We start from the raw sequence: 16392 nt of genomic DNA on the forward strand, positions 1-16392 counted from the left end.
GCTTTAAAGCTGGGGAGAGTAGTAGTCTTCCAAATGTGATGGGGGAGGGAATACCACCTAGGAAGGAGGGTATATCAAATGAAAAAAGGAAGCAATCTCCTAATTAACACATTTGTCTTTGTCTTGAAAAGATGCAACACAGTCCAATCCCAACCACTGAACAAATTCCAAAGAGTCCAATTTAGTACTTTGTCAGATTTTTATCCTGTGAATTTACCTTAAAGCCCAGGCTTGAGAGTCAGAGGACCTGGGTTCTAGTCCTAGCTCCCCCACCAGCCTGCTGTGTGACCTTGGGCAAGTCACTACTTCTCTGTGCCTCAGTTTCCTCAACAGTAAAATGGGAATTAAATAGCTGTTCTCCCTCCTGTTTAAACTGTGAGCCCCATATGGATGGGGACTGTGTCCATCCTGATTAAGTTGTATCTACCCCAGGATTTAGAACAGTGCTTGAAACGCAGTAAGCACTAAACTTAAATAAGAAAAGTCTCTATTTCCCTGAAGAGGATACTCCTAGGTGTGCCTCTATAAGTGAAAGGAATCCAGAGGCCTTAATTTTGAATCATACATCATAAACCTTACAAAATAATCTACAGCAAACTGTGAAACAAAGGAATTTGAGAGAAAATATACATCTATTGCTTAGACTAGGGAATTCTATCCCAACTTGAGCTTTTCTCTGCACAGGGAGGAAGATTGTTTTTCACATTTTTAATTTTACCAAATAAATCCCTGGGCATAAGATTCTTCTTCCCTGGCCCTTGCTATTACGCATGAGAAGAGGAGGAATATAGCAATCAGTGCTTAATTACTGCCAGTTTTTAGCCCCTGAGTTGGTGGGCAGAGCACCAGGACCAGTTCCAAAAGTATGGCACTTTTAAGGAGAGCTGCTGCAGCCAACCCCTTTTAGTCCCGGAAGTATGCCTGACCAGGCTGACCCTCAGTAACCCTCTTGGTAAAAATAAGACACCCAATAGTACCAGAGCTGGGTGTGACCAGAGGCATGGGAGAATTTGAGCTTCTGCCCGTTCTCTCCCTGATTTTAACCCCTTCCGCTTCATAATCCCAGTCTCCCTCAAAATTGAGATTGTACCCGGAGACCAGAAAGTTTACTTGTTTACCCTGACCCAGCAATTCACCCAATTCAAACTTAGGGCGGGGATAAAATACTGCAGCAGAGGGCAGAATGGAGAGCACTATACACTTACAAGAGCAAGACAGGGCTCGAACAAATTCCCTTGTGAATATGTAATTATTATAGATCTTGTTATTGCTTAAGAAAATCCTTAGTCATCAGGCTACTTGTCAGTAAGATCACATAGCCTGACACCAAGATTAATTTGATGTCAGAAGGACTACAGTCTTTTCAGGGGAGGGGGAGTTTGCAGATTCATGCCCTTCATGTAGTGTTCTACTTTCTAGGACAAGCCTTCCCCAAAGGGAAAGTATTCTGAACCAAGTTAGAGGTTAACTCTGATGGTGTCGAAGGGATTGTCAAGTGGCGGGAACATAGACATGTAAGATTGGGTGGGATGTGTCTGGGGCTAGTTTTGAATTTGTACCTTTGCTATGATTTGCTCAGGAGTAAAGAGTATTAGTAATTCATTCAGGAATGTTGAGTAATTTGAAAATCATCTGGGGCCTTTCAGAGATAAATTCTCTGTGAATATTAAGAAGTAGTATTGGAACATAATGTGATTACTTCGTAGCTTAAAAGAAGAACGTATGCATAATTTTAAAAGACTTTATAAGCGTATGATAGGTTGGACATTTTTGTGACCTCCCTTGACATAAAATATTTCCTAATTGCATTCTTGGGCCTCCATATTTCATTCCTATGACCCCATTTCATAAAGCAGATAGGCTTGGCATAGTCCATTCTATCTTTATAAATAGGATAAAATTCAGCTCAGCCTTTTTTTTCTGTTCCTTGACAGTCATTCCTACATTCAGTAAGATGATATTGCATTGGGTTGATCAAGAAATTCAAAGACTTCCTCTTTCACTCAGAAATGTGTAGTTAGGGCTAAAATAGCATAATTGAGGTCACCATGTATTCTTTTTACCCCAACTTTTAGTACAGTCCTGGATGTAAACACATAAATGCCCACATTCCTATTGCTATCGAATAATGAAAATCAATTTGTTGTATTTATCAAGAACCTACAGAGCACTGTACAGAGAACTTGGGCAAATTAAATAGAGTCAAATGAATGTCTTAATTCTATTATGCAAAATAAGCTTATCCACCAATTTGACAGTTTAATTTGGCATTTCTAAAAATCCAAAGCAACCAAGTCAATAAATTACAGCTGCTAGGAATGAGATCATTTCATCCCATGTTCTGTCACCTATTACTCTGTTATTCTGTTGAAGTCAGATGTGGGTAACTGTGCTCAACATAGTGAGATAATGCCTTTGTTTTTATTTCGACTGCTTAAAAAATGAATTATCTATCAACTGAATATTTTTACTTTCCTCTACTGACATTTAAAGCAAACAGTTCCCCAACGAAGGTGAGTTCAACCAGAATATCAGGGTTGCATTTATAAAGAAATGAAAAAGAATCATCTCATGATGGATATTGTCAGTGGCTAAACAATAATCAGGCAGTAACAATGTACATAAAGAGGTAGTAGTCCATAGACCAAAAAGACTGATATATTTTAATAGAGTCCTAGCTGTCAAACAAAAAAGATAGTGCTCAACTGGATTTCTAAAGGTCATTTGACAACTCTGAGAATCATAGGGTGAATTTTGCCTTGGGGCAAAGTAGTAACCCTTTTCCTTTTGTACTTTCATTGAAGAATAAATTAGATGAGACTCTTAATTTCCCCAAGGCGTAGTAATAATTACAGGCTTTATTAAGCACTTATTGTATACCAAAACACTGTACTAAGCAATTATTCAATGATATTTATTGAGCACTTACAGTGGGCTGAGCACTGTAATGAGTGCTTGGGAAAGTACTATACAACAGAGTTGGTAGGACACGATCCCTGCCCACAAAAAGCTTATGGAATGTGGGGGAAGAAAATGTGCATTATGTTTATAGTTTTACAAAAAAAAGGCATGGACTATCTGAGGGGGCGAGGAGCACAAAATGAGCATTGCCAAACTGCTAGAGTGTTGATCTAGCTATTCCCCGGGCACAGATTTTAATTTCTGCCTGGGAAGATCCTGAAATACTACATATTTCCAATGACATCAACATCTGGTAGAGGTGGTTGTTGACCTTTCACCACTTACATCCAAAATAATCGAATTGGTCATAGTAATCTTTCCCTCTTAGGGCCCACAGTCTAATTGGCTGTTCATACATAGCATTTTAAAAGCATTAGAGAAAGTTAGTTCCTTTCAAAGAGCTAGAGTGCCTTATTTTTCCCCCTAAACCCTTGGTCATTTCACCCCAATATGCCGCTTGCTCAGCGCGATAGACCTTCTAAGCAATGCGTGGTTGGAACAATAAGGGAGTGGAGGAAGAACAGTTTAGAAGCATGGCCCCCCTTCAAGGTACCAAAATTATATTCCATCACCACTGATGATGATGATGATGATGATGAGTATGGTATTTGTTAAGCACTTACTATGTGCCTAGCACAGTTCTAAGAGTATTAGTGGGGCTGAGGAAGGAAAATAGATACTCTTTCTCTCCTTTTTATCCTTTTCCCCCTCTTCTCTGCTATCCTTCCAATTTCATTTCAATCAATGCTGTGAGCCAGAATCAGATCATTTTTTAAGAATGAGTCTTTGCTCTCCCATAGAGTTCTCCTTCGTGGGCTCCTCTTTCCCCTCCAATCCCCTAACTCTAGGGGTTCCTCAAGAGTCAGTTCTTGGTCCCCTTCTGTTCTCTATCTATACCCACTCCCTTGCTGAACTCATTCACTCCCACTGCTTCAACTATCATCTCTACGCAGATGACACCCAAATCTACATCTCCTCCACTGTTCTCCACTCCTCCACTCCTCCCTCCCTCCAGGCTCGTATCTCCTCCTGCCTTCAGGATATCTCCATTTGAATGTCCACCTGCCACCTAAAACTCAACATGACCGAGACTGAGCTCCTTATCTTCCATCTCAAACCCTGTTCTGTCCCTGACTTTCCCATCACAGTGAATGGCTCTACCATCCTTTCCCTCTCACAAGCCCGCAACCTCGGTGTCATCCTTGACTCTGCTCTCTCATTCACCGCACACATCCAATCCATCACCAAAACCTGCCTGTCTCACCTTCACAACATCGCCAAGATTCACCTTTTCCTCTCCATCCAAACTGCTACCTTTCTGGTACAATCTCTCATAATATCCTGCCTGGATTATTGCATCAGGCTCCTCTCTGATCTCCCATCCTCCTGTCTCTCCCCGCTTCAGTCTATACTTCACTCCGCTGCCTGGATTATCTTTCTATAGAAACGCTCTGGGTATGTCACTCCCTTCCTCAAAAGCCTCCACTGGTTGCCTGTCAACCTTCGCTTGAAACAAAACTCCTCAGGCTTGGCTTCAAAGCTCTCCATCACCTTGCCCCCTCCTACCTCACCTCCCTCCTCTCTTCCTACAGCCCAGCCCGTACACTCCGCTCCTCTGCCGCTAACCTCCTCACGATGCCTCGTTCTAGCCTGTCCTGCCATTCATTCATTCATCCATTCATTCAGTAGTATTTATTGAGCACTTACTATGTGCAGAGCACTGTACTAAGCACTTGGAATGTACAATTCAGCAACAGATAGAGACAATCCCTGCCCAGTGATGGGCTCACAGTCTAATCAGGGGAGACAGACAGCAAAGCAAAACAGAACAGAACAAAAACAAGGCAACATTATCACGATAAATAGAATCAAGGAGCTCAGTGGAAAGAGCACGGGCTTTGGAGTCAGAGATCATGGGTTCGAATCCCGGATCGGCCACTTGTCAGCTGTGTGACTTTGGGCAAGTCACTTAACTTCTCGGTGCCTCAGTTACCTCATCTGTAAAATGGGGATTAAGACTGTGAGCCCCACGTGGGACAACCTGATTCCCCTGTGTCTACCCCAGCGCTTAGAACAGTGCTCAGCACATAGCGCTTAACAAATACCAACATTATTATTATTATTATGTACATCTCATTAACAGAATGAATAGGGTAGTAAATTCAAATGACAGTGCTGAGGGGAAGGGAAGGGAGGAGGGGGAGGAGAAGGCGGTGGGAGGGGAGGGGGAGCAGAGAGGAAGCAGGGCTCAGCTGAGGGGAGGTGAAGGAGGAAGGGGGAGGAGCAGAGGGTGGAGGGGGAGCAGAGGGAGAAAAGGGGGAGCTCAGTCTTGGAAGGCCTCTTGGAGGAGGTGAGCTCTCAGTAGCCCCTGGCCCACGTCCTACCACTGACCTGGAATGCCCTCTCTCCTCACATCCACCAGCTACCTTTCATGGTGTAGTGGATAGAGCATGGGCCTGGTAGTCAGAAGGTCATGGGTTCTAATCCCGACTCTGCCACTTGTCTGCTGTGTGACCTTGGGCAAGTCAGAGAAGTGAGCCTTAGTTACCTCATCTGTAAAAGGGGGATTGAGACTGTGAGCCCTAAGTGGGACAGGGACTGTGTCCAACCCAATCTGCTTGTATCCACCCCAGCGCTTAGTACAGTGCCTGGCACTTAGTTAAGTGCTTAACAAATACTGTTATTATTATTATTATTCAAAGCCCTAATGAGAGCTCACCTCCTTCAGGAGGCCTTCCCAGACTGAGCCCTCCCTTTCCCTCCACCCCTCCTCCCCTCCCCATTCCCCCCTCCCTCTCTCTGCTCTACCCCCTTCTCCTCCCCAGAGCACTTGTGTATATTTGTATATATTATTTATTACTCTATTTTATTAATGATGTATATTTATCTATGATTCTATTTATCTATTTTGATGGTACTGATGCCTGACTACTTGTTTTGTTTTGCTGTCTGTCTCCCCCTTTTAGTCTGTGAGCTCGTGGTTGGGAAGGGACTGTCTCTATCTGTTGCCAAATTGTACATTCCAAGCACTTAGTACAGTGCTCTGCACACAGTAAGCACTCAATAAATATGATTGAATGAATAAATGAAGGGTGAGAAATGAACCAGAGTCTTTATGATGTGCCCAAGATAGTATAGAAAATCACTGCTGAGAACTGAGTTAATGAACTGGAATCAAAATTTCATTCTTAATTTGGAAATTCACTAGAAGGTCTAAGAAGCCATCTTGTTTTACATTCAATCTCTAATATTATTGTGCTCTCCCAAGAGCTTAGTAAAGTGCTTTGCACATAGTAAGTGCACAATAAATATTGATTGAATGAAGGAATGTGTAATAATGTGTTATTTGTTAAGCACTTACTATTTAATAATTATGGTAATAACTATGGTATTAGTTCAGTTCTTACTGTGTGCCAGGCACTGTACTAAGCGCTGGGGTGGATACAACCAAATAGAGTTGGATACAGTCCCTGTCCTGCAAATGACTCACAGTCTTCATTCCCATTTTACAGATGAAGTAATTGAGGCATAGAGAAGTCAAGTGACTTGCCCAAGGTCACCCAGCAGACAAATGGTGGGGCAGGGATTAGAACCCATGACCTTCTGACTCCCAGGCCCATGCTTTATCCACAATGCCTTGATCTGTAATAAGCCCTGGGGAAGATGCAAGATAATCAGATCACTCATGAGGGCATACAGCCTAAGCAGGAAAGAGAATAGGTATTGTATCCCCATTTTGCAGATGAAGGAGCTGAGGCACAAGAGAAGTTCTGTGACTTGCCTGAGGTCACATACCATAGACTGTAAGCTCTTTGTGGGCAGGGAATATGTCTGTTGTTATAATGTACTCTCCCAAGTGCTTAGGACAGTGCACTTAGAAAAGTGCTCTGCACACAGCAAGTGCTCAATAAATGCAATTGAATATAAGAGACCGAACAGGAATTAGAAATCAGGTCCTCTGATTCCTAGGCCCGTCCTCTTTCCACTAGGCAGGCCTGCTTCATCAACTTCGAAGAAAATAAATATTTGAGTAGTATATTGAATGCTACTCAGATGGATCAATGTTCATGAAATATCTTCATTACTTTTGTTCCTTTATATAGGGTGAGGACAGAGAAATATTGAGAAAAATCATCTAATGTCAATCAGGCATATTTATTGAGCACTTACTGTGTGCAGAGCACTCTACTAAACACTTAGGAGAGTTCAATACTGTATTGTACATCTACAGATTTGGCAGATGTGCTCCATACCCACGAGGATGTATGGTATTTGGTAAACACTCACTATATGCCAGGCACTGTATAAGTGCTGTGGGATTGAGGGTGGTGTGAATAAAGGGTACAGATCTAAGTGCAAGGGTGACACAGAAGGAAGTGGACTGGGGGAAATGAGGGTTTAGTCAGGGAAGGCCTCTTGGAGGAGATGTGATTTTAATAAGGCTAATGTCATTTGTCACGCTAAATTTTAGCAAATAGTGGCATTTTACCTCAAATATTCTAGTTAGCTAAATACAGAGTTAGTATTCCTTAAAAAGGTCCACTGGATCTAGAAAAGAGATATAGATCTATATCATGAGGTAATAGTAAAAAATTTAAAGAAGCAGCTGGCTATTGAAAAATAGCATTTGTTGGATTGTCAGGTAATCATCCCTCAGGACTCTTCCATCAGTGTTATTGTCCTACTTCGAATTCTCTCCATTTTGTCAATTCTTTTCTAGTATTTAGGCATTCAGGACCTAGCACAGAATTCTATGAATAATCTTACAAGTATTTTATTGCAATCTTCACATCACCTGCTGGCTCAATGCTTTGATGATCCTGTGTAAGCATCTTAAAATTGCTGAATATAAACTTCTTTGAACCTATATTTCTTTACAACTATACAAAAAAACGGCCCTTTTGGAGGTTCCCAAGTCCTTCCTTCACACTCATTACCTGATTTTGAATTTATTTCCCCAAAGTGGATTAATAGTTTTCTAGGTTAGACTTCATTTTCAGTACTTAATCCAACCCACATTCATAATGTCACTATCTTCTGTGTTTCTCTTTACTACTCTACCTTTATTTAGTCCTTGCAACACTTTCTTGTTTGGAACCACCTGACCCAAAGCAACTTAGTGCTGTGTCCCAGACTATTAATAAGGTCATTAGAAGAGATTGGGTATCATATTGATCTATAAAGCACCTAACTATTCCAGTTACGTGTGCTCTCAGAAAGCTTTCTTTTGTATGATAGAGTTGGTATTTCTCCCCATTTGTAATAGTTTAAGACTATGTGACAAATATCGAGATAATGTAACCCTGAGACAATTGAACAAATGATTATTGACAATGGGTATGTGGGGCTGCCCGCTAGCATCTTCATGACAGCAGGGCAGAGTGGCTAGGGTCGGGGCCTGGGTGTCAGAAGGTCATGGGTTCTATTCCTGGTTCTCCCACTTCTTTGCTCTGTGACCTTGAGCAAGTCACTTCACTTCTCTGAGCCTCAGTTACCTCATCTGTAAAATGAGGATTGGGACTGTGAACCCCACCATGGGAGAGGGACTGTGTCCAACTCGATTTGCTTGTATCCACCCTAGCCCTTAGTATAGTGCCTGGCACATAGTAAGTGCTTAACGAATGCCACTCATTATTATTATTTGGTGATTTTATTTACTTTATTCATGGATGTTATGATATGTCAAGACCAGTGACAAAATTAGGCAACAACTGCTCTTTCTAATATTTAATCGTTGTTGTCTTATTTAAGTCCTGTTTTAAAGGTGATCAGCTTGTTGATTCTTTCCTATATCTATTTTCCATTGGTCTGCTGATAAAGCCCTTCAGTTTTCTGCTTAAAAATTTAAAGTGTCTTTGTTGTTACTTTTTCTGTGATTCTTTCTCTTGCCTTTATTATAAATTGAGAATTCTCATTTTCCTTTTTTCTTTTTGACTGTATTTTCTTGTTTGTTTGTCTTTCCCCGACAGTTTGTAATGACTGAATATTTTGGTTTACATTTTCTCTTTTCCATTCCAGCTCCAGCTTCTGTCATCAAGTATTCCCTTCAGAATTACTTTTAACTTTTCTCATCCCCCCCCCAGTGTTTCACCAGTTCACCAAGTTGGGTTTTGATATCAGTTTGGAAAATTGACTTTCTCCTATACTTGTCCCAGTGACAGTATTCAGTGTTATTCTTACCCTCATTCCTTCTAGAGCTGGGTGGAAAAGAGGGCTGGGGGTGCCTTTGCATTTTGTACCTGAGGAATGTAGGAAGTCTTCAAGTAGGGTGCAGAGTGAGGAACAGCCCAGATTGCCAAAGGTTCCATCCTTCCTCAGCTTACACTCCGGAAGCAAGATGGCTGCCACATGGCATCCAGAGATTTTCCCCTTCCCAGGGATAGGCCTGTCTGGTGAGAAAAACAATATAGTTGGAGGGGGGAAAGAAATCCCCCTACATGTGCCTTTGCCTAGCACCACCATTATCAGGGAGGCAAGTAATTGTCCCCTTTCCCTCTACATGAACGGGAAAGAATTAGGTCAGGATCCAGAAGTAGCAGTAATATCAGTAGCAGTAGTAATAGTATTCATTGAGTGCCCATTTTGTGACACGCACCGTATGTACAAAAATATATACAAAGAAGTACAAAAACAAAGTGACTAATTCCCTGTCCATAGAGAGGTTACATTCTCATAGGGGAAAGAGACAAAAATATTTATGCAGTTACCTATTTTATTGTACTCAGATATGTACATTTTTAGCTCTTGATAATCACCCCACCCTCAACCCCCCAGGACTTATGTACATATCCATGATATGTTTATATTAAATCCAGACTGTAGACTTGACTGTAAGCTACTTTTTTATAGTATTTGTTAAGTACTTACTATATGCTAGTCACCATACTATGTGCTGGGGTAGATACAAGATAATCAGGTTGGACGCAGTCTATATCCCTTGTGGGGATCACACTCTTAATCTCCATTTTACTTATGGATAAAGGAACATATCTAGCAACTCTCTTGTACTCTCCCAAGTGCTTAGTTCTGTGCTCTGCACAAAATAAGCACACCATAAATACCCTTGATTAATTGAATGATATTTACAAATAGCATAGGCAAGATAAATAATTGAAAGTAAAATTGAATACACATATATACAAAAGTAGTGAGGCTGAGAATAAATAAATTCATAAGTGCTAAATGAATATGGATGATGGGTTTACACAATTTAGGGTGCCAGAAATTAATTGAGGAAGGCGTAGTCAAAGATGCATAATTTTAGGAGTGCTTTGAATGTGGAGAGAGCTGTGGCCTGTCACATTAGGGAAGGGAGGAATTCCAAGCTGAGGGAATAGTGTGAGCTAGGAGATGGAGGCAAGAAAGTCAAGGGCAAGGTTAAGTTATAAAGTTAGCTCGAGGAAGGATGAAGAGAGAGTGGGGAATATCAGGTGAATGGAGCAGAAAGATAAGGGGGACAAGTTGTACTGAGCCTTGAAGCCAAATGTGAGGAGTTTTTGTTTAATGCTTAGGGACCCAAGAAGCCTGTGGAGAGTTTTGATGAGTAGAGGTATGCATGCTGAGCTAATCCTTTTGTTTAAAAAGCCAACTGCATTCTAATATATTAAAGTAATGAAGCAGAAAGCTTTTTTTTAACCCTCATTGGAGCCTCTTCCCTGTTGGTAGAACCAAACTGCTTCTTTTCCTATACTTTCTGAATCAGGAAATTATCCTCCGTATATCTCTAAAATCTTGTGGCTGCTTAATTTGTCACCTAAATATCACTACAAATAGGGCAAATGTGACAACTACTGATTATCATTGATAAGAAAATAGTTAAAATGTTCTGGGTTTTTTCTGTTTTAAAATAGATAGTGTATTATGCCACTTTCACCAAGATGATAAAATTATAATATAATTTTAGGAAGGAAATGTTAAATCCATTTTCCATAATTTTTTTCAAGTACTTTTTTGTCTTATACTACGAAAATAAATCAAAGTCAAGGTACAATTCTCACTTTGTAAAAAGTCAATACAGAAATTTTTACATCTTTGGGAAAATGGATGAATGAAAGAAATTATGGTGTAAGAATGTCATACTTTTGTGAACATGTCAGGTAATAGTAATTTCAGCGTTAAATGGTAAGTTATGTTATTTATTTTTATTCCAAATGGCTTGTATTCACATTTATCTGAGAAAGTGTTGAGACTTTTATTTTTCCACTGATATTTATTAAACATTTTAGTATTAGTAATGGCCCCCTCTTTGCCCTTGATAATATGTAACAGAGACATGGTCTTTAAAAAAGAGCAGTAACATAGTTTGGCTTTTTTTCCTAATAATTGCATTTCTGGAAATTGATCATCCTTATCACTGTTAGTCTGGTATGGTCCACCTCATGGACAGTGTAGAAAAATCAGAGTAAATTTTAAAACTTTAATTTTTTTCTCCTTTTTTTTTTTTATATCTTTTCCAGTGCTGGCTTCAGTCCTGGTGCTAGTAAGGAGACTATCTCCACGTTTGACTATCAGGGCCCAAAGCGCAAGCTGTACAGTGCCGTTCCTGGAAGACTCTTTGTGGTCGTGAAGCCATATCAACCTCAAGTAGATGGAGAGATTCACCTTCACCGAGGGGACAGAGTAAAAGGTTAGATCCTGAACTGTTCATTTTTATTTGTCCCTAGCATTGTGCACTGAAAAAGACATTCTAGCTCAAGTAGCACATCTCTTGGCTTGGTTTAGCAACAGAAGGCATAATATCACCTTATTTGGGTGACTTTTGTCCTATAGCTTTCTTTGGTTGGCTTGTGCACAAGCAAATTATCTGGATAATTAAGGTCCCCCAAATACATTTTGATCTCAGTGGTGCAAATATTCCAGGCCAGAGAAACACTTTCTGCCTGAAATATCATTTCCTAAAGAAATAATTCTGCACACATCTCTCACTCCTCAAGTTCCTCCAAAGAAGAAACTACTCACCATTAGATTGAAGGCAGTCAATCAACTCTCTCTCTTATGTATGCCGCTCTTTTTCCACTACAACCCAACCTGTACATTTCATTCCTTTAAATATCAACCTAATTTCTGTCCCTAGCTCTCGCCTCACCCTCTGTCAACTCCTTGCTCACACTCTCCTTCCTGACTGGAACTCCCTCTCTCTACCTATCCAACAGCCTAGCACACTCTCTGTTTTCAAAGTCCTCCTGAAATTGTATCACTTCCTCCTCCCTGTTTATATTCCCTTTTGCTCCCATCTATGCACTTAGTCCTACCTGCTAAACACTTAGGTTCTCACCCCACTCCCATCCCCACAGCACTTTGTTACATATCCTCATATTCAATTGCTTCCCTTACCTGCAGTTTATTTTAATACCTGTCTCACCTTCTTGACTGTAATAATAGTAGTGATAATAATTATGGTACTTGTTAAGTACTCGATAAGTGCTGGAGTAGATACAAGTTAATCAGGTGGGACACAGTCCGTGTCCTCCATGGGGCTCACTTTCTTAATCCCTATTTTACAGATGAGGTAACTGAGGCCCAGAGAAGTTAAGTGCCTTGCCCAGGGTCAAAAGTAGACATGTGGCAGAGCCTGGATTAAGACCCAGGACCTACTGACTCCCACGCCTGCAGTCTACCCACTAAGCCACACTGTTTCTCTTAAACTCCTTGAAGGCAGGGGTCATATCCATCAACTGAATTGAACTCTTTTCAAGTTCTCTGCACAAAGTAAGCACTCAATAAATACCACTGATTGATTGCAAAATGAAGGACAGCCATCCTCCCTTAGCTAGTTGATCAGTAAGAAATGTAAGGGGCCATAAGGGGCCAAATATTCCTGACTAGTGGTGAAAAAAAGCAAAGCTCGGTTAAGTTGCCATTTTCTGTCTGTACCATTTAAACTGTTCTCATGCAGTAGTATTTATTGAGCATTCACTGTGTGCAAAACACTGCATTAAGCACTTAATTCTGGAATATAGTGTAGTGTAGCAAGTTGGGTGATGGGGGATTCACAATTTACATGTATTCAATCATATTTGTTAAGTGCTTACTGTGTGCAGAGGACTGTACTAAATGCTTGGAAAGTACAATACAGTGATAGAGACAATCCCTGCCCACAGTAGGCTCAAAGTATAGAGAGGGGGAGAGAGACATCAATTCAAGTAAAGAGGCATCAATATAAATAAATAGAATTATAGATACATATATACATAAGTGCTGTGGGGCAGGGAGAAGGGGAAGAGCAAAGGGAGCGAGTTGCTAATACAACTTGGCTTTATGACTGAATTGTCTGGACCTGAATAATCTGGATGATTTACTAGTGTAAACCCAGATTCTACATTTAAGGATGATAGGTTCACTTCATTCAGAAAATCCATAAACCTATAAGACCAGGGTTAGAAGCAGGCCAAGAGTTAGAGAAGTATGTCCTTAAACTGAAATTCAAATCACATATTTCCCCTGAGTGTTTTGCTTTCATTTTTACAGCCCAGTTTATAAACTACTTCAATTCTTTCTTGGCCTTCACGGCTCCTGGGAGTAACACATAGCTGGCAAATATAGAAGGACATGATAAAAGAAGACACAAAAACTCTTCTTGCCCACCTTCCCAGGAACAAGCACCAAGTGAAACTTGTGATATGGGTAGTAATTAAAACAGAGTCAGAAAAGGGATCTATGCTTTCCGTTAATCCTAGAGAACTTATTGCAAAACAGCAAATCTCTATCATACAGTTAGGGTGATCTTTCATCTGGTTTTAAACTAGCCAAACCAGTTTTAAGCAGGTCAGTCAGTGGCTCAGTGGAAAGAGCCTGGGCTTGAGAGTTCTAATCCCGGCTCCGCCACTTGTCAGCTCTGTGACTTTGGGCAAGTCACTTCACTTCTTTGTGCCTCAGTTACCTCATCTGTAAAATGGGGATTAATATTGTGAGCCCCACGTGGGACAACCTTATCACATTGTAACCTCCCAGCACTTAGAACATAGTAAGCACTTAACAAATGCCATCATTATTTATTATTTATTATTATTATTGAGTGCCTACTAAGCCCTTGGGAGAGTGCAATATAATAGACATATTCCCTGCCCATAATGAGCTTACAGTCTAGAGGGTCTATTCGTTTTTCAGTATAAAGTTATAGATATTTCAAGCACTAAGCCTCTTCTCACCTCAGCTCCTGCTTCCAAGTTCCAGGGCAAATATGTGGCACCTGTGAACTTTAGAGGGGAGCCAAATGACTCTGGAGCAGATGGGAAAGACAGAAGTCCACTGGAAAAATACTGTAGGTTCAAGTGGCTTCAGACGGTGTTTTGGGAAGTGGATTCTGATGTCATTTCATAATGCCACATCTAGCACAGCTTATGTGACATTACACCACATTCGTGGGTCTACTATCAGTGAGGGCCTCTACCAACTTCAATACCTACAGTATCATGCAATAATTAAAGTCTATAGGAACAAAGACCAAGTGGCCCATGTTATGTTTTGTATTATTTCCTGCCTCAAAAAGTATTAATTTCATAGACACTAAGTCAGCATAACACTTCTCTATTTTCTTTAATGTCCTGGGCAGAAAGCATGGAAGCTTCTTAGTAAATTTGAGCATTACTAATGAAAACCTTTGACCTCATTTTTCTAGGGCTGAAAAGTGTCTTGTTACATGATAGTCATGACAATAGCAGTTGTTAATCCAACCTCCCAAAGGGATATCTCAATCTTAATATCCTGAATTTACTGCTTCATATGTTAAATTATGAGCTTCACTTTAATTGCAGTTCAGTGTAAATGAAAGACATTTTAAAATGGAAGTCTCACAGCTTTCCATTCCATGAAAAGAAAATGTTGTTTTCCAGTAAAGTTTGAAATCATGTAGTCATGCACCGAGTAGGATTCTTGAGTGTAGTAGAGCAATGTCATCAATGCTTTCAATTTGGGAGGAAAAAACTTTAACTTTTAACATCGAGAATACATCATTTTCTTAATAGACTGAGTCAGAGTAGGTAATCCTAAATTCAGTAGGCAGAATTGAAAAAAATAAATGTAACAAGGCCAAGTAAAACTTACAATTTCATGTTTTTATCCATTTAATAGAGGCCTAGTATAATTTTTAGCAATTATTTCTCTTGGTTTTCAGGAGGATTTGGGTTTTGTTAAACTTCAGCATTTTCCTTAGAGCTAGAGAAGTCTCATGGCTGCAAGTCGAACAGGAGAGTGACAGATAGACCTGAAGCAGAAATTATAGCAGGGGTAGTGTCAAGGACAAGGAGAGATGGGGACAGTGCTTAAGGGAGTTGGTTTGGGTTATAAAAGTGGGCTAGGAAATAGTAGGTTGCACATTTCCATTTTTTGTTTCTGGTTTTACTTTTGTGTCACATGTTATTTAGTATATTTATCAGCCGGAAATTTTCTTTCTTAGCATGCCCTCCACAACAGAGTCATTTGGGAGGAGAAATAAGTAATTACTTACCTTTTTCTGTAAATATAACAAAATCTGGGACAAAAAAATCTGGGGAAGTCTTAGGCATCTGCTATTTATGATTCTGTAAAGACTATGATAGCTAGTTTATAAAAAAAATTTCAGGACATTGTAGTCCAGATGAATCATTACTCTCTCATGCATTAATTTACTTCTGGGAATTCTACCACCTAGAACCATGTAGATATTTGAGAATATTATCTCTGGTGAGCCAAATTAGTTTCTAATATCAGTTTGGGACCATACATTAATTAAATTATTTATCTACCCATGTCCCAGAATAGCTATTCTATTGCTATTCACTTCTTTTCTATTTTATTGCTACTACAGCTACATGCCCTCTCCAAGATCTGTTTGTCATTCGTAAATTAGTTGAGTTCTTGGTGTTTTTCTGCATTTGCTGATGTCTCTGAAAGGCACATTTGGTGCCCTAAGACAGGAGCATTTTATTTTGCTCCATTTTTAAAGTGCTGTGGCATTACCTCACTGCATCATGACTTGATGACCCCATAAAAGCAAGAGAAGGCCAAAGGAAGATGTTGCAGCTAGTATAGAGGAAGTTTAGGAATCACAAATCTAATCCTTTTTTAATGAACTCTTATGGCCTTCAGAAGTTGTCCAAGTCTGAGTCAAAGGCTAAGTCAGAGCATCACTTGACGTTTTCTGATCCACCCAGGGACCCTTCTTTGCTCATTTACAGGGTAGGAAGATGGAGCAGGGGAGTTCAATTGGTTGAGGTAGTACAAGATTTTGAGTAGTTGGAAGAATCGAAACCTATCATTGTGTTAACAGGTATTTCCCCAACCTGGTCTCAGGTTTGTTCATTTAGGTCTGTAATAATTCTATTCTTATGCTACCAAACCCCTCTTTTTATTCACTTTGCTAGGGAATGATCTTTGTAATCAGAGGTTGGAAATTTCAGTGTGACTGTGAAATATATACCATTAGATCTAGCCTATGGATTGGACACTTGGATT

General features: G+C 40.1%; 1 protein-coding gene across 4 annotated transcripts in view; it reads left to right on the forward strand.

The window, feature by feature from the left end:
* SHANK2 (SH3 and multiple ankyrin repeat domains 2) overlaps positions 1-16392 on the forward strand; it is a 717042-nt gene that overhangs the window by 311008 nt on the left and 389642 nt on the right. For all 4 annotated transcript variants that reach the window (XM_039911444.1, XM_039911445.1, XM_039911446.1 and 1 more), the window contains one exon: positions 11418-11587. In XM_039911444.1, the coding sequence (XP_039767378.1) occupies positions 11418-11587 (170 nt within the window). The remainder of the gene's footprint in view (positions 1-11417; positions 11588-16392) is intronic.

This window comes from Ornithorhynchus anatinus, chromosome 3 (assembly GCF_004115215.2).
Source record: "Ornithorhynchus anatinus isolate Pmale09 chromosome 3, mOrnAna1.pri.v4, whole genome shotgun sequence".
NCBI lineage: Eukaryota > Metazoa > Chordata > Mammalia > Monotremata > Ornithorhynchidae > Ornithorhynchus > Ornithorhynchus anatinus.